This window comes from Lissotriton vulgaris, chromosome 2_1 (genome assembly GCF_964263255.1).
Source record: "Lissotriton vulgaris chromosome 2_1, aLisVul1.2, whole genome shotgun sequence".
In the NCBI taxonomy this organism is placed as follows: Eukaryota; Metazoa; Chordata; class Amphibia; order Caudata; family Salamandridae; genus Lissotriton; species Lissotriton vulgaris.
In genome coordinates, this window is record NC_141687.1 from 1,526,497,462 (window position 1) to 1,526,515,936 (window position 18,475).

The following is an 18,475-nucleotide window of genomic DNA, read 5'->3' on the forward strand; positions in this document are numbered from 1 at the left end:
TTCTGCGTGCAACCTGTTGCTGGTGGTGGTGGATCGTGGTCCTTCTGAAGCTGAATTGGACGCAGCTGTGGTCCGTCCAGTGGAGTCCGGTGGCGTGGCTGAAGGTGATGTCCTTGCTGGATGAGAACACTGGGTCGAGTGTGTGTCCGGCGTAGTGGGTGGGGGTGGTCACCAGCTGCTTGAGACCGAGGTTGGCGAGGTTGTCCAGCAGGGTGGTGGTGTTGCGGTCGTTGTTGTTCTCCAGGTGGAAGTTGAGGTCCCCGAGGAGGATGTAGTCAGCGGAGGAGAGAGCGTGTGGGCTGATGAAGTCGGCGATGTCTTCGCTGAATTGTGTGCGTGGTCCCGGAGGTCTGTAGATGAGGGTGCCTCTGAGGGTGGTCTTGGGGTTGACGCGGTCCCTCCGGATGATCTTGTAGCCGTCCGGGATGGCGATGGCGATGTCGGGCGCTGAGGAAGCGTTCATCCAGGTTTCCGTGAGGAAGGCGACGTCTGGGGCTGTGGTGTCGAGCAGGTTCCAGAGCTCAACGGCGTGTCTGTGGATGGAGCGGGTGTTAAGTAGGATAAACTTGAGGTGGTTGCTGCTGAGGCTTGGCTTGATAGATGCAGGTGTAGTGCAGGTCCGGATGCAGGTGAACTTGCAGGAATGGCAGCAGAAGGGTCCGTGGGTGCGTCTCGGGGTGGCCCGGTAGCAGCCCGGGCTTCGACCGGCGTGGAGTGCGTAGAGTTCGGTGGCGTCGTAGGTCCGTCGGGTGGGTTGGGGTCTGCGGGAACCAGGGGTCCTGGCACTGGGCGCGGTCCAGGCGCGGACGGGCGCAGACGGGCTTACCTTTGGCGCACAATCGGCGCGTACGCCCGGTCGCCATTTATGGCGAAGTGGGAGGGAGGGAGGAGCTGGGAGGCGGGAGCGGGGAGGGTACAGAAGAAAAAGGGGGCGTGGCCGCGAACACGGCGGCGGGAAGCGGGGAGCTGGGCGGGGGGCACAGGGGCACAAGTCACAGGGGCACAAGTTGAAAATAAATAACACGGATGATACTGGCACAGAAAAAACAGAATCCCAAGGGGGGAAAACGGCAGGAAATACAGGGGCGGAACAAACACAGTCAATCCAGTCGATGCGATCCCGCTAGGGCAGCGGGGGGCGGGGTCGTAGCGTCAGGCTCAGCGAGGCTGAGTGCAGCAGCGGAATGAAGGGGCACATGCTGCAGCTGGTGGCCGTGCGGTGCGGGGGTGTCCTGGGAGCAGAGGTATTTAGGAGCAGATCCAGACTCTAAACATATAGCAGAGTGCTTTGAACTTGATACGGTTTGAAACAGTCAGCCAGTGAAGATCACAAAGAATGCTGGAAGCGGAGGTGCTCTTGAGAAGGCAATAGAGGAACCTAGCAGCTGCATTTTACACTAGTTGCAGTCTGTGGATAGCTTTGTTGGCTCCCAAATACAGGACATCGCCATAATCTAATCTAGGGATCACAGATCTCTGAGCTGAGAAAGGGATCAATCATTCACTCAATCAAGACACTTATAAAGCGCACTACATACCCGTTACGGTCTCAAGGCGCGGGGGTGCTGCTACTGATCGAAGAGCCAGGTCTTGAGGAGTCTTCTGACTATGAAACGCCTTCAATATTCTTATTGAATTGTGAGCTCAAGATAAACAGTTTCCTCCCTTCCCTGCCCCCTCATACTTCCCTTCTCTGTAAAGGAAGAAGTTGTCACAATTACCTTTATGTGAATGGGGGTTGAGAATCAACTTATTTTATGGCCATCTCGAAAAAGGGCGAATTGTATGCATAAAATACTGCATTATGCTCTCCAACAAGATATTATTCAGGACATTCATGGTTAGTCGGCAATACAGTGATAAGCGATTCTTCCTAGTGAATGACGGATACATGCAGGAACAGAACAAGCTATTTGCTATTATAAATTGAGAACTAGGAAAGATGCATACATTAGTACAGTTATCGGAAAATAATTGAATTGAAATTATTTGAAATGTAAATCAATTAATGCCTTTGCCACCAGAAAAAAAAAGTTTTTTTGTGCTTAGATTACATTACGTATCTGTTGATGGGTCTGCAGGAAATTATATGGAATATTATACATAGAATGTTGGACATGTGCAATGAAAAGTAACTACTAGAGCACTGAAGAACTCAAAACAATGGCAACTAGAGCCAATCATATGAAACAAGCGTCTCACCCCAAAATATAGATCACACTCTGGAGACATTTACAGAGGGAGCAGATTTATAGACAATATATTTGATGAAAACAGAGCTAACGTTCTCTACTTAACACACACAACTTGTGATAAAACCAGTGCCCTTCAGTTTCTTTGCTGCTTGATTGCAATTAAAATCGCACAGAAGTTTGGTCAACAACAATGTGATGAAAATTAAACATCCAAGTTAAAAACTGTTGAGACCAGTCAGAAAATGCTTCAAAGATGAGCCTGCCTCTTACCTGTCCATGTAAATGGTTTGCGGGAACTCCAGCTTGTTATGGATCTTCTCTGGCTGCCCCAATGACTGGTTGAATTCAAACCTGGAGAGCTCAAATGTTAATACTGGAGGTAACTTGGTAAACCAACGCTGTTTAACAATCAGAAAAGGTAAAAAAGAAAATACAGAATAAAATGATTGACAAATTATAACAGAGGAAGCACAACACTTTCAACAATGCTTTCAACAAAGATCAACAAATTGTGATAAACAGATCGCAACAGCCAACTTGCTTAGAATTTCTTCTTTTACATCTCGTTCACTCCAGTGTTTTACCTGCCAAGTACTACACAACATTTTCGTGGCATTAGTTTTCACCTTAGTTTTCACAAATAATACCAGACATCAGGTGTGTTTTTTTATTTTAAAATATTACCCTGGAATAGCTCTTCCAAAAAAAGCCTATAGTTCACAATTTTCCATTTTTCTTTTTGCCAGTGCCAAATTGCTGCTATCTTAAAATACAAAATACAGACCTTTAGCCTTATATGGCGGATTATTTGCTGTAATCTTGGGCTCATAAACAAACTTACCAATCCACCCAAAATATTCCTGCAACTACTAATAAATATTTGACATAACATTGGCACCATAATCTAAGCACAGAGAAGAAAGTGATATTGAGCAATTGATCCTCTATGTAATTGCCTTTCTTTTTAGAAAACCTAAGTGGACAGTGTCTTACTCTAAGGAGGAATACTCTGAAACCATGATGTGGAGACACAGGCTAACATCTACTGAGCAAATCCAATACATCTTATGGATGAAATAAAACCTTGTAAGGAAAGATCTGTTCTATACAAAAAGAAATTACAAAAAGACAAAAAAGACAAATTTATTTGGAATTCCACAGCCACTGCAACGTTATGATGATGCTTTTGTATGCCTTTCTGCCTTTCAATATAAAAATGCCTGCAAACCCATTGTTTTAGTTAGAAGTCTGGGCTAGAGACCTGATTGTAAGTATAGCAAAATATTAGATTTGAGCTAGAAGTGGCATTTTAGGTGAATTGTGACATTGTGGATGATTTATTCACCACCTGAGACGGTCTTTGCCCCTGCACATTAACCACCCAAAAAGTGCTTTAAAAGGGCACATAAGAGAATGTTTTGCTCATTTACACATTTATTCACATATATGAAAGATATGCTTTTTTGTGGAAAGTTATGCTTTTCTGCATAATAGCTGCTGGGAAAACAGTGGCAATTGACGGAAAGATAGGTATCCTTTCCGAAAATGTAAACACACCTTTATTTCTCAAGTAAACTTAAAATAAGTAGAAAGATCAGCAAATGTCGCACCTTTCTAGGTATTATGTATGTGCTCCACACACATATTGATAATAATGTAACTTATACCTAGCTAGAGAGCTGCTGTGACTGCATATCAACGGACGACAGAGATGATTGGAGGTCATGCACATCAAGTTGGACAATACATATTTGTGTAATTTTAAAGAATGGGTTATGCAAACAGACTGCATTACATATATTTACAATTGCAGGTACAGAAAGATGATTTGCTCAAAATCACAAGCATTTTGATCAGAGGTCAAAGCTGAGATTTAGAACCAACAGCTTCAAGTTCCAGGGACAGCAACATAGGCACAAGAGTGTATCTCTTATCAGTATGATTTGACATCAGGTTCCAAACTCACACTCACCTCTTGCACATACTTCACAGGTTGTTCTGGCCGTGAAGTATCAATTTCGCCTTCCATCATGGCACCCTCCAGACACTCGCTCAGGTTCCGGTAACCATTTACTTGGAGTGGATACTGGCCAAATGTTTCGATGTTGGAAAATGTTTTACCTGAAGAGAAAGTACGAAAAGTTTAGAACACTATGAATCTCTTCCGAGCATCAAGTGCATGATCCAGACTTGCCATCTAGCAGTAAATCTAACTAATTGAACATCTGTGCATGCAGCATTCACCATGTGCCCGATATGAGCCTATGAAAGTATGAGGACTATAGAATAGAAAGTTACTTACCTTCAGTAAAGCCTTTTCTGGTAGAAACTATATCCACAGATTGGTCACCTTTTAAATTTTCCCAGCCACAAGATTGAATCTTTAAACTTTTGAGAGTCATTCCATTGCACGTCCATTGGTGGCATCGTGTGGCTCCACGTTGGATCCACCCCTCCCAGATGTCACGTCAGAGCACATAGAAATTATAATGTATCACAGTGCAATTTTCTAGGCTGAGAACATATTAATAGACAATAGGGGTTCATTCCACAAAATGGGAAGGAGAGAAGGTCAGTGAGGAGACAGATTTTAAATCTACCAGAAAAGGCGTTACCAGATGCAAGTAAATTAATCTTCTGATAGACTTCGAACTGCAGATTCCATACCTTGAGAATAGACACCAAAGAAGTACCACCCCAGGTGGTGGGTCTGTTGAATTGCTCAGGCCAGGAATTCCTGCAGGCAGATCAGGCTAAGTGCCCGTTCCTCCAGACCTGGTTATCCCGGCAGTAGTGCTTCATGAACAGGTGGAGGGACACTCATGAAGCAGCCTGGCAGATGTTCAGAACTGGCATACCACGCACCAACACAGTGTTAGTAGCCTTTGCTCTGGTCGAGTAAGAATGCAACGTTTCTTAGGGCTGCTTCTGACCTAGGCCTTGGTGGATTTTGATGCACGAAACAATCCGTTGGAAAATGATCCACTTCTGTACTGCTTATATATTTTTTGCTCACGAGAAGCCCACAGAAAGTTGATTGTCCAACCAATGAGCTCTGGTCCAATCGATTTAAAAACGGAGGACTCTCTTAGGGTCAAGAAGATGAATCTGCTCCTTCTCCTTAGAAGGGTGAGGTAGGGCACTGAAAGCTGGCAAGGTGTAGAGGAAGGTGGCACTTTATATAGTATACCAAAAAGAAGTATACTCTGTAAAGAGTCCAGGTATCCCTTATAAGTGGACAGGGGCTTACTCTAGCAATCCCAAGGTGTTCTCTAAGGGTGTAGTGTGGTTGAGCAGCCTTAAGCTTATCAGAAAGGAGTGTAAGACATCTGGAGTATACCCACAGTCAATAAATGAAACACAAGACTCAATAGGTAGATCCACACCAATTTATAAAAATAACATATAATTTTTCTTTTATTTGAAATAATTTTTATTTGGTTTTGTGCAAAAGAAAGAAAAGAGAAACAGTATGTCAAAGTAGGTAGTTACACTGAATATTGTTCTTGTATAAGATTGGTAAACACCTGTAGGGGGACTAAGGAAAGCACAACATAAGGTAAAGCAAACCAAATCCTGAATGTGAAATAAAATACAGGACTAAATAGTGAATCAGCACATTTACAGCAGTAGGCATGGCATACTTGTATTTCATCAAAGCAATGTATATACTTTTGAGAAGGCAACAGTCAGGCGTCATACTAGAGAGATCAGGGTAGGTAATGGCTCTGAGGCCGCTTCATGGTATGCTAAGAAACTCATGGTGGTTTGGTAATGGCAAAGTAGTTGTCAAGTGGCTTCCAAACAGATCTTCAGTCCTGAGGTATCCAGGGGGAGTTTTTAGGAGTAAGTAAGCAACCGAGTTCTGCCAAGATCGAAACGAGGTAACAGTATTTTTCCAGTTAGCGATGAAGGATTTACAGGCCGCAGACAATAGTAGGACTACCAGGAGACCATCATTCTATGTCTTGAATTGTTGATAAAGGAAGCCTTGATTTAGTGAAAGAAAGTCCCTTTTCAGAGGTGTCCCAAATAGAGTTTGAATTAAATCAAATATGGAGTCCCAGAAAGGAGCTACAGCCCCTTAATAGAAATGTAGATGAGGGAGATACCCAGTGGCTTTATTACAGTTCCAACACATTGGGTTCACTCTAAGAGATATTTTATGAAGCTGTGAAGGGGTCCAGAATTTCGTTTGAGATAGAGCGGGGGGTTTTAAGAAGAGAGGGATCCCCCTTAGGGCACTTAAGTTTAGACAAACTAGACTTTAGCTTGAGGAAATCAAAAAAGTCTACATCTAATAGATTATATTGTTGTTGTAGTTCTCTGAAGGAAAAAGGGGCGTGTTGTGTGCCTAATTGCTTAAAAAAGTGAATACCAATAGATGCCCATGAGCACAAAAATATAGGTTCACCATGAATTTTGATTTTAGGGTTATGTCAGCGTGAGTTCAGGTTGGAACTGGTAATTGCGATCTCTAGTAGTTTGCCAATCATCAGGAGAGTTTTCTTCTATTATTTAAAACATATTTGGCTGGTAATTGCGATCTCTAGTAGTTTGCCAATCATCAGGAGAGTTTTCTTCTATTATTTAAAACATATTTGGCTGGTGGGGCTGGGGCTGGTGGGTGGGGGGGGGAGGGGGGGGGGGGGAGATTGGGGAGTTAGTTTTGATCGTTAGAAGCGTTAATGGGGTGCAGATCTCCAAGAATCGCCTCATCGACTAATAGCCATGTGGGGGTTTAACCCAGAGTTTGGGAGTACTAAAGGAAGCCTGGCCTGGCTAAAAAGGCAATGTAGAAATTTCTGAAATCGGTCAGGTTAACTCTGCCCAGATGGATTAGTAGGCTTAGTTTTTTTTTTTTTTAAATGGAAATTCTGGGGCGCTTGTTCTGCCATATAAATTTTGTTAACAGCTTGTCAAGTTTTTGATGGAATTCATTGAATAGTACAAGAACCAGCATGCTTATAAGATAATTGAATATCGGGATGACAATCCTCTCGATAGTCTCAATGCAGCCCCACCAAGAGAGGAATTTGGGGTTCCATCCATCCAGTAGATTCTCAATTTTCTTTAGCGTTAGGTTTTCATTATGGTGGAATGACTCTAGGAGGTCAGAGCCAAATTCTAGACCCAGATATTTTATGAAATGGGATAGCCCTGTAGATTTGAAAAGATAGGTAGTGCAGAGATTGTCTAAACCCTTGACTTCGGATTTATCCTTATTGAGCTCATAGCCTGAAACAGGATATATTCGTCTATCATCTGCAGGAAAGGAGCGATTGACTGAGCTGCATTCTCGGGCATGATTAGAATATCGCCACTTCCACCGTTGTTTTGTTAAAGGAAACACCGACAATGAAGGACTTAGCCCAAATGTTATGGACTAAAGGCTCAAACGTCAAGATGAATAGAGGGGGGGGGGGGGTGCGGGGAGACTAGGGGACATCCTTGCCTGTTGCCTCTTTCTAAGTAAATGGCAGGGGACAGTAGGCCGCCAGATCTCACCTTGGCAAAGGGACTACTGTAAAGGGCCATGACCATCTTAGTGAAAGCTTCACCAACATTGAACTTCAGGAGAGACAAATAAACGACCAGGAGACCCTACTGAATACTTTTTCATCTAAGGTAAGCGAGATGGTGGCAGAATTAATTGATTTTGCCCACTCAATGATATGGCATAGGAGGGGAGTATTGTCATTAGAAAGACGATTCTTCATGAACCCTACCTGTGGGTTACTAATCTGGATAAAAGCGGTTCAAGTCTCTTACAAAGGATTTTAGCAGAGATTTTTGCATTCAAGTTAAGGAGATTGGCCTGTAATTTTTTTGCCAGTGTCAGGTCTATGCCCTCTTTTGGGATCCCTACAATAGTAGTATCGCTAGCTCTGCCTGCAATGACACCTGAATTTGTGAAGTGATGGGAAAGATCAAGAAGTATAGGAACAAGGATGGAGACAAATGTTTTACAAACGTTAGCAGTAAAGCCATCACGACCCGGAGCCTTATGCTATGGGCCTTTTTCTCTAGGTCCGTGATAAGAGGTAAGTGTGTGTTATTTAGGTAATCCCTGCATTTCTCTATAGAAGAGTTTCAATCATCCTCCTATAGAGATTTGTAAAAGTCTCTAAAGTTGCCCAAGAGTTTTTGATGATTCATTGAGTTATGTTCGCTTTATCTTTAAGTGCATTGATGACCTTATGGCTCTGAGTTTCAAATATGATGCTAGTATTTTAACAGCTTTGTTTGCCTCACTCAGTTTTAGGCTTTTATATTTGTTAATCCAGACCCCAGCCCTCTCACTCATGATTCTTTGGTATTTGTATTTTTTATTGATAAGGGCAGAGAGAACCTAAGCATCTTGGTAGGAAATGTGGGAACCCTCAAGGTTTTAATCTTTTTCGTGCTCTAGGAGATAGTTAACTTTGGCTTTGTTTAATTTAGATTGGATCTCAATTAGTGCGCCTCTAACAGTAGATTTGACTATGTCCCAATGGGTAGAGGGAGCCGTATACAAGGCTAAATTTACTTTGACATAATTTAGTATGGTGTTTTTGATAATGTCTCTGGGTGCACAAGTCTTTAATGAATTCATCATTGAACCTCCAAATTTTACAAAATGGTTTTGAGTTTGTGCCAGTAAAAGACTTAGTAGATTGTCTGTCTGGTCGATTAGATGTGTGTGTGCCTTAGATAGCAGCAGATTATCACTTCTGTAGTATGACATGATGGGTTAAGAGAAGATATAGTCCCTGATATCAGAGTGTTGCAGTCTCCAGGAGTCATGTAGATGGAATCTAGAGCATAAATTAAGCAGGGACTTGTGTGATTTAGGGGACTGTAATGAGGTCCTGCATTCTCTGTCAATGGTAACATTGATGGGGAGATTAAGGTCTCCTGTGGTTCTGAAATTCTGGACCCTGCTGTAATACCGGTACGAAGGTCCAACACTCGTGTCACAAAATATCACCGTACCATGACGAATTTGGTATCGGCAGACCGGTAATGATTAGGACATAATCCCTATGCATTTGCGTCATGATTGAGCAATGCTAACACCCTTAAATCATGGTTTCCGTTCCGAACCCTTGGACTCCATTTTGTGAACGGCATCCATCTTATGACTTGCCCTCATATAAGTCAATTAATTGAGGCCGAGCTTGATCTGAAAGGACACGTCCACCTTAGCTGACTTCCCCATGACCTGGCCAAACTGACTCCACCGCCTCCAACCAAACCTGTTTGGGCAGCTCCTCGCCCAGTGGCCGAGTAAGATATCATCAAGGTACAACCTGCCATAAACCATTCACTACATACAGACCATGTTTTCCATACACATACACCTGTCCATGATTCTTGTTTATGACCAGTTTTACGACGGGAGGGTGCCCGACCTTATTGGTGTTTTATCGATATCTGATGGGAATTCTGGGCCTGGCGGGATAATCCATCACGATCTGGACATCTAAAATATGTGCTGACCAGCATGACTTCGCTCTTTGTATTATTGTAGAAATATGTGTATAACCATATCATACACTCAAGAATTCTTGCCCGCAGCTGTTATTTCTGTATATAAGGAGAAGGCTGGTTCTGTAAAAACGAACAGTCTCCTGAGAACTTACAGCCCGTGCTGTTGTAATTCTAGGACACATGTTACTTGGTTGCAACCAATAAACATCGATCTCTGACTTCAGCTAGAAGACTCTGTGTTTCTGTAGTCCAGAACAGGGAGAACCCAGAGGTCTTCGGGTGTGGTCCCCTGGCACCACCGGGTCTCTAAAAACCCGGCACCTCAGTTGGCGCCCAACTCGAGGCGATATCAAGCGGTGACGGTCCAAGCCAGATGTTCGTGAGGAGCTTCGTGTGAAAATTCCGGAGGAAGGCCAGCCACTTCAGCGACCCCTGCATGTCGACGTGGTTCCGAAGGTCTTTGCTGCGAGGTTCCCCGCGTCCCGACGGCTACGAAGGACTGCTGCCCTGACTATCGCTCTGTTTTGGACCCAGTGAACCTTGGTAGAGCGAAACGATAGACGAGTCTTGTAGCGACGTCACCGATCTTCAATATTCAGTTAAGTATAAGTGGAGCGTCTCCCAGTCCTTAGTTTGGTTCTTAGTCTTGGTATCCCAGAGATACGGTTTGTATTGGTTCTTGCAAGCACCAAAACCGAGGGATTCGTGTATTCACGACAAAATCATAATTAGATAATCCCTTGAAGTTTGAAGCTAGACTAGTGAGCGAAGATGCCTGGTCTTAGCAGACTTGGAAACTTGTTTTGTCTTGGTTGTAGTAAGGACTCCCGATTAGAGGATTCGTGTCCGGTTCCTCCGATTGGAACTCCAACATATGAGTTATATATAAAGCACGGAGTAGGTCCTATCACGTATAATGAAATATGGATAAGATACACCCACAAGGATGGTGTTTTAAAATGGCCCCAATATGGTAGTTTTGACTCCGAAGTATTAGACAACCTCGAGGTCAAACTGTTTAAGAAGAAAGCCCGGCGGCGATGTTTGACTCTTTTCGCTTATGGCGCAAAGAAGCCAAACAGAAAGAAATAAAATTTGCTAAGAAGCATAAAAGAGGTATGTCGATGGTGCAAGCCGCCATCGCATACAGGGATAATGAGGAAGAGCAGGAAAATGAACAAATGCTTAGGAGCAAGAAACTAGCAGTAGATAAATGCTACCCGATGTTACCACATGAAGGACAAGGCTCAAAGGGAACATCAGAGAAAGATCCATTAATGTCCCACTTATTAAGCTCACCACCCCCATATGCGTTAGACGCTACTGCACCCCCAAAGCTCTTTGTTATACGACGCCCCAGTGCACGAAAAGCAGCTCTTGCACAAGCACCAGCTCCTCTTCAGCTGGTTCCTACTTCTCCGGCGCAGCCTTCTCAAGGGCCGCCGCCTTTGCTACATACTCCATTTATTTCTACAACTTTGCCTACCGCTCCACCTGTTAATCCTGATACTACCTCTGCTACTGCTTCGACTTCCTCTGCTGTTGCTTCGACTTCCTCTTTACATCAGCCTGACTTTTCTGGCGCATCCGCCTCACCGCAAGCTTCTCCTTCTGTCAGACAGAGTGGCAAGTACTGTCACTGGTCTATTCTCACCCTTCTTTGGGTCGCCTAAAACGACCCCTAAAACGGGACGTAGACAGTTGCGTAGTCAACTGCCCGACTACGAGGAAAGAGAAGTGCTAAATGAGTTAGCACGCAAATGGGTTACTGACACTGCTAAATATGATGTTCAGTCCGTTATGGAAGTTTTCCGTCAGTGGGATGCGCCCACTCAGAGATACGTATTTGAAGAGATGTGTGTATATCTTTGTGAAGATTTGGAGACAAACGATCCCAAACGCAAAATGCAGGAATTATTTTGTATGTGTTTCAAATTCTATGAAGGCATGATCGTAGGTGCCGATGTTGAAAAAGCAATAGATCTGTTATTATCCTATAGGAGTAAGGGAAATGGGTCTAGATCACTGTATGAGGACGATGTGTCAGGTAGGAAAAAGGCGCGACAGTACCCTATGAGGGAAGTTCCTCCAGTTTGGAGGGAAGGTGATGCGAATGCACAACCACCTGTTCCACCTCATTTCCAGCGTGTATGGGTACATGTCCCCTGGAAAAGATCTGAAGTGTTAGCACTCAAGCAGACATTACCCGATCCACGTAAAAATCCCGCAGGGTATTATAAGGAGTTATCACAAACCGCCAGCTCGTGTATAATGAATTTAGCAGATGTAGACATGCTGTTTATGAACGTCGTTCCACAGCCTTATGGAGAAAAATTCGTCATACAGATCATGATCATGAACTAGGTGACTCATGGGCTAATATTACCGCTACCGTTGCTAGACAAGTCGGTGGTTCTAAACCCGAGCCTTTAATAGCAGAACTTCCCGGTAGGATTATCACATACATGAAAACGTTAATGCCTGAATTACGTGTAAATTGGGACAAGCTATCTGCATGCAAGCAGAAGAAAGATGAGAATGTGTCTGACTTTTTCACGAGATTTGAGGAGACCTTCGTCGATCATAGTGGTCAGGATATGGCTACCAAGGGTGGCCAAAGATGGTTTGTGGACAAATTTGTACATAATTTGCTGCCCGAACTCTGCAATAAATTGAAAGATTCAGAGAGTGCTTGGGCTGTTTCCACGTCAGCGCAGATCTTAGCCACCGCCCAGTACTACGAAAATAGGCGCAAAGACGAGCTAGATAAGGCAGACAAAAAGACTAAAGAGTTGAAAACTAAAGTTCTTCTCCAACAAGCCTATCCGCCTCGCACTCCTAGTCAGCCCAATTATCAGCAACCACAGCAGTATTCGAGAAACGCGCAAGGAAACGAGTTTTCCCATCAGCGTTCTCCGTATGGCCCGAATCAATGTGCCTATTGCAAAGAAGAGGGTCATTTCAAAAGTAATTGTCCAGCTCTTGCGCGACGCTTAAACGGTGTTTCCGGTAGAAGAGGTAGAGGTGTTCAACAGGCTCTTAGAGGTAGGGGCCGTGGAAATTTCCCCCAGAATACCACTTCTTTTCCGCCTCAAAATTCCATGAATAGCTTTGACCAACAGAACAATGCATCTTCCAGGTCAGCTCAGTACTATGCAGATGACTATTACGCAGAAAACGAGAATGAGGGTAGTAATTGCTAGGACAGCCATGGACAAAGAGAGGGAGTGGTTTCAGTTCCAGTAGGTCAGAATGGACCTTATGTCAAGGTGATTACATCCGGAGTGTCGGAGCCATTTCTGCTGGATACTGGTGCTACAAAAAGTTCTATTATGCACTCAAAACTTCCTGGCGCACCTTTGTCTGGCGAAATGAATGTTTCAATAGGTTTTTCTGGCGCCCCTGTTAGAAATCCGATCTCCAGTCCCATGCCCCTTTCTGTTGGCCCATGCGAATTAGAAGCACCCCTCATTCTTACAACAGGTTGTGGCGAAAATTTGTTAGGTTTGGATTTGTTAAAGAGATTATATGCGACTTTATACTGTTCTCCTTCGGGAGTACAACTTATCCTTGGTAAGAAAGTGATTACCCCGATGTATTTGTCAAAGGAAGATATTCCGACTGAATTGTCATCCCTACCGGATGTACTTTGGGCGAAAGGTTCTAATGATGTAGGTCATCTGGAAATAGCGCCATATGTCATAACATTGAAAGCTAATGTTAGGTTACCACGCATTCCCCAATATAGGATATCGAACGAATGTGAAAAGGCTTTGTTAGCGATCGTTTACGACCTGATCGAGAAAGATGTCATCGAAGAGACAACAGGCAACATTTGTAACAGTCCTGTTTTGCGTACGGATCCTTCACAGCCCCCTGTGTACCGATTTGTGATTGATCTCAGGGAAGTGAATAAGATCGTTGTACCACAGTTTCCAGTCGTCCCCGACATTACTGCCTTATTGACAATGGTTCCACCTTCAGCCAATTGGTTTTCAGTGATTGACCTGAAGAACGCTTTCTTCAGCATCCCGATTGCCGAGGAGAGCAGAGATATCTTTGGCTTCAATTTAGGAGGACGAAGCTTCCGCTTTAAACGCGCTCCTCAGGGCTACTGTGAAAGTCCATCAATATTCAGGCAGGCTCTGAAAACACAACTAGACACGATTGTTCTGCAGGATGGTGCAACTTTAATTCAATATGTGGACGATCTGCTGATCGCTGCAAACACCGAAGAAATTTGCAAACAAACGACATTGTCAGTATTACATCATTTATGTGACATGAAGCACAAAGTCTCGCTTTCCAAATTACAATTTTGTCGACAAGAAGTAACCTACTTAGGTCACATCTTATTGAAGGAGGGAAGGAGACTGACCCCAGAAAGAATACAGGCAATTGCAGAACTGAGTGTCCCAAGGACACAAAGAGAAGTGCGTGCCTTCTTGGGCATTACATCGTACTGTAGACAATGGATACCGAATTTCTCCCTATTAGCTAAACCTTTGCTGGCACAACCAATCCTATGCCTTGGTCTGACGATTGTCAGACAAGTTTCCATGAGTTGCGCGAAGCATTGTGTTCGGCTCCTGTGTTGGGCAACCCCGACTACAGCAAGCCTTTTACATTATATGTCCATGAGAAGGAAGGTTGCGCATTATCAGTCTTGATGCAACACTTTGGGGACAAACAACGTCCATGTGCGTATTTCTCTGCGACTCTAGATCCTGTAGCTAAGGCATTACCAAGTTGCTTGAGGGCCACTGCTGCAGCAGCTGTCTGTATTCGACAGTCTGCTGGGTTAGTCATGAATAATACTCTGATCGTCATGGTCCCACATGCAGTAGACATTTTACTAAACAGAACGAAAACACAGCATTTAACTAGCGCTCGACTGTCCAACTATGAGCTGACACTGTTAGCGAGTCACATACACATAAAGAGGTGTGATACACTCAACCCCGCCACGTTATTACCTATTACGACAGAGACAGATGAGGTTGAAAAACATGATTGCTGCTTTAGGACAGAAGAAGAGACAAAAGGGAGAATAGACTTGCAAGACACTCCCCTTCCTGAATGTAATGATAACTTATGGGTTGATGGTTCATGCTTCAAGTTGCCAAATGGTGATACGACTGCAGCCTATGCTGTGACAACATTGCACACGATTGTAGAGACAGCTCACATCCCCCACAATTCCGCGCAAGCAGCAGAGTTAGTCGCACTCACGAGAGCGTGTATGTTGTCGAAAGGAAAAAGAGTGAATGTGTATACTGATAGCCAATACGCCTTTGGCGTAGCCCACAGTTTTGGAAGATTGTGGCGTGAACGTGGGTTCCTGACGTCACATGGTGCAAAAATTCAACACGGCCAGCTAGTACACGACCTTCTCGAGTCACTGACCTTGCCCCTACAAGTTGCGATTGTGAAATGCAGTGCACACAGAAAGATTCAAGATGATGTTGGTCGAGGGAATGCATTTGCCGATGAGGTCGCGAAAGAGACTGCGAGGAACACAATGAGTCGGATGTATGTTGTAGGTCCTGCTAGATGGACCCCTGATGTGGGTATGTGTGAGGACACCATTGAAAGCTTAAAATCTATACAAGCTGATGCTACTGAGAAAGAGGTGAATGAATGGAGAGAAAGCAAGGGTAGATTAGTTGCGAATGGTTGTTGGGTCGACCTGTCAGAACATCAGCGATGGATGTTACCTAACGCCTATGTGCTCGCAGTGGTGACAATGGCCCATGGAATGGCGCACATCAGTGTGAAAGGAATATGTAAACTGTTGACCCCAGTATGGCGGAATGGTGGTATCCCAAAATGTGCAGAGAATCTGGTCAGAAACTGTATGGTGTGTTTGAAGCACAATCCCGGTAAGGGAACCCCAACCCCAGTTGGTCATTTTGTGCCTCCAACGTACCCGTTCGAGGTCTTGCAGCTCGATTTCATCCACATGGAGAGGTGCAATAACCTAAAATATATGCTTGTTGTCGTGTGCGCCCTCTCCAGGTGGGTAGAAGCGTACCCCCTTAAGGACAACACTGCATTGTCAACTGCCAAAGCCCTTGTCAAAGAATTCTTCCCTAGATTTGGCATGCCTAGGATTGTCTGGAGTGATAATGGAAGTGAATTCGTGGGACGAGTAATGAAGAGAGTGTGTGAGTGTCTAGGCATCCACCAGAAATTCCACGCTGCAAACCACCCCCAATCGGCAGGATTGGTAGAGTGCTATAATGGCACGTTAAAATTGAAATTGGCCAAGATCCAAGCCAGCACAGGTCTCAAGTGGCCAGACGCCCTGCCTTTAGCACTCCTGTCCACCAGAATGATTGTCCATTCCAGATTGGGACTTAGCCCACACGAAATTGTGTTCGGCCGCCCAGCTAACATCTGGGGTTTGCCCAGACCCAAGAGATTGAGTGAAATAGAGTACCCAGCACTGTCTGACTATTTGCACGAAATGACAACTAAACTGCATGCTTTACATCAAAAGGTCCACAGCTCCTCTCCACCGGCGTCTGACGATCCAGGCCACGCCATCGAACCTGGCTCCTGGATCCTAGTTCGGAACTTCAGGCGAACAAAGAACGAGGAGCCTCGCTGGACCGGACCTTTCCAGGTCTTGCCATCTACCCGCTCTGCAGTACGTGTCCACGGAAAGAAACACTGGGTGCACGGCGCCCATTGCAAAAGGGTCCCGCTGCCCCTTCCATATGACCGGTGGGTCCGGCCAGGAGTTGCCGATTCCGAGACAGAGTTCATACCTCGCTTTGTCCCCTTCAGCGATGCACGATTAAAAGGAACTGGGACCGACAAAGAGAGCGATTGTATTTTGCAAAGATCTGTGCCACCGTCAATGCAGTTGGACATTACAGAACCGGAAACATTGTTTGAAGACCATACCGTACCTGGGAAAGAACGATATAATCTGAGGTCAAGACCAAGGAACTGACGTAATCAAATCAGTGTGATTTTCCCTTTTCCCTTGAACTATTTTTGATTTTACAGCTCTCTCGCCCAGGGAACTAGCTCATTTTTGATTTTCGAACCGCCATCCGGTTCTGCTGCTAGGGCCGCGGTTGAAGTCTGAGGAGTGCAGCCGGGGACGCCTAGGTCAACGGTTCTGGTCGGTCTGAGGGAATTACCCCGGACTGGACAGAGCGCACATCTTGGAAGAAGCAACCTCCCACCGCGGGCAGCAACCAGAGGATGGAGTTTCCGAGGGTAGAGAGACCTGCTAGACCCATGAACTTTAACGAGAAAATGTGCATTGTAATGGCAAGAAGGAAATTCTTGATGACATGTATTTTGATGATATGTAGCATAACGATGTTCTTGATTGGTTATACTTTATCCACGTTTCGAGTCACCTTTGTAAACAACACTCAGCCCACACCTCCTCCAACTGTTTCTTTACACTCCTTTCACCCTCTTCCTGAACACGAGTCTGCCAGAAGACTAGAGTTCGTAAATAACTCCTTCATCCAGCTCCTACACCAGCACCAGTCTATATTGAACACATTGAATTGTTGGATTTGTGGACTCATGCCGCACACGACAGATAAGGGCATTCCATACTTCATCCTGCCATTAAGTTATTCTGGTTCTCTGTGGGCTTTCCAGACCATGTTCCTGTTCGCCCTAGAACCATACCCGCCCCGTTCCACAGAGAGCGATTCCAGCAACAAGGCACTAGTGGTAGGAATAAGAAATATGAGTAGGGATGTTGACACGTATCAAACGATTCCTAAAGATGAACTCACTCCCTACAGCCGTTGGAATGTAACTAAATACGGGATCTCTTTGAATAAAGGCCAGAAAACAAAGAAATCCTCCCCAGTCTGGATAGTGCCCCACCGAGGTCCCTTATGTCTGCAAGGTATCGGTAGGGATCCCAAAGATCAGTTAGGGAAGAGCGTATGCACGGAAACATATGTGTTTGCCTCCCGTACTTCCCCTCCATTTTTGGCGGCTAGAGGCACCTATTTCGTCTGCCACGACAAAGCCTATACATGGTTGCCCCCTGACTTCTCGGGCACATGCTTTATCTCGTTTCTGCTGCCACCCACCTACACGGCCGGGGCAGATTACCATCGGACAAGGACAGCTAGGGGTGTCATGAGTCAAGACGACACTGCGGGTCAAGAGTTTGGGGACTTCGCAAAGGGTTTTCTGCCATTTTGGGGGCCTATGGTGAACAGCAGGAAAATTCGACAATTGATGAGGATAGTTGAGTCCGCCGTGACTGAAACGGCCGGTGCCCTTAGCAACCTGACAGCTGAGCTTCAGTCGGATCGACTTATGACCCTTCAGAACAGGGTTGCCCTAGATGTCATACTTGCAGACCGTGGTGGTGTATGTAGAGTGATCCAATCTAGTCGCTGCATTTTCATCCCTGACAATGCTCCGACAGTGTACAAGGCCATCTCCAAATTACACAAAATCTCTGATTCCCTTCACGTGGAGAAAGGGGATTGGTCCTTGCTAGGGTGGCTGTGGGAACCGATCTCTGCCTGGGGATGGAAAACTCTGATCTTCATTGGGATGATCCTGGCCGTTCTGTTTATGTTCTGCCGGTTTGTACAGTGCGCTCCTGCAATACGTGGCCTCTGCGCTACTTCATGTGTAAGGAAGCCTGTATTAAGGGACGAATTGATCAACAGAAGGATGCTACAGCAGCATCTCCATGAATTCATTAATACCGATTTGGATTCAGATTAGCATGAGTCATTGCCTAATATGAGGGCAAAAGGAGGGTCTGTGGTTCTGAAATTCTGGACCCTGCTGTAATACCGGTA

The 18,475-nt window shown here is 44.9% G+C and overlaps 1 protein-coding gene across 7 annotated transcripts in view; it reads right to left on the bottom strand.

Annotated features, from left to right (window-relative positions):
* Positions 1 to 18,475, bottom strand: part of USP28 (ubiquitin specific peptidase 28) — a 504,161-nt gene that overhangs the window by 317,854 nt on the left and 167,832 nt on the right. For all 7 annotated transcript variants that reach the window (XM_086957384.1, XM_086957380.1, XM_086957386.1 and 4 more), the window contains exons 10-11: positions 4,168 to 4,316; positions 2,466 to 2,593 (exon numbers count right to left, since the gene is read on the bottom strand). In XM_086957384.1, coding sequence (XP_086813510.1) covers positions 2,466 to 2,593; positions 4,168 to 4,316 — 277 coding nt within the window. The remainder of the gene's footprint in view (positions 1 to 2,465; positions 2,594 to 4,167; positions 4,317 to 18,475) is intronic.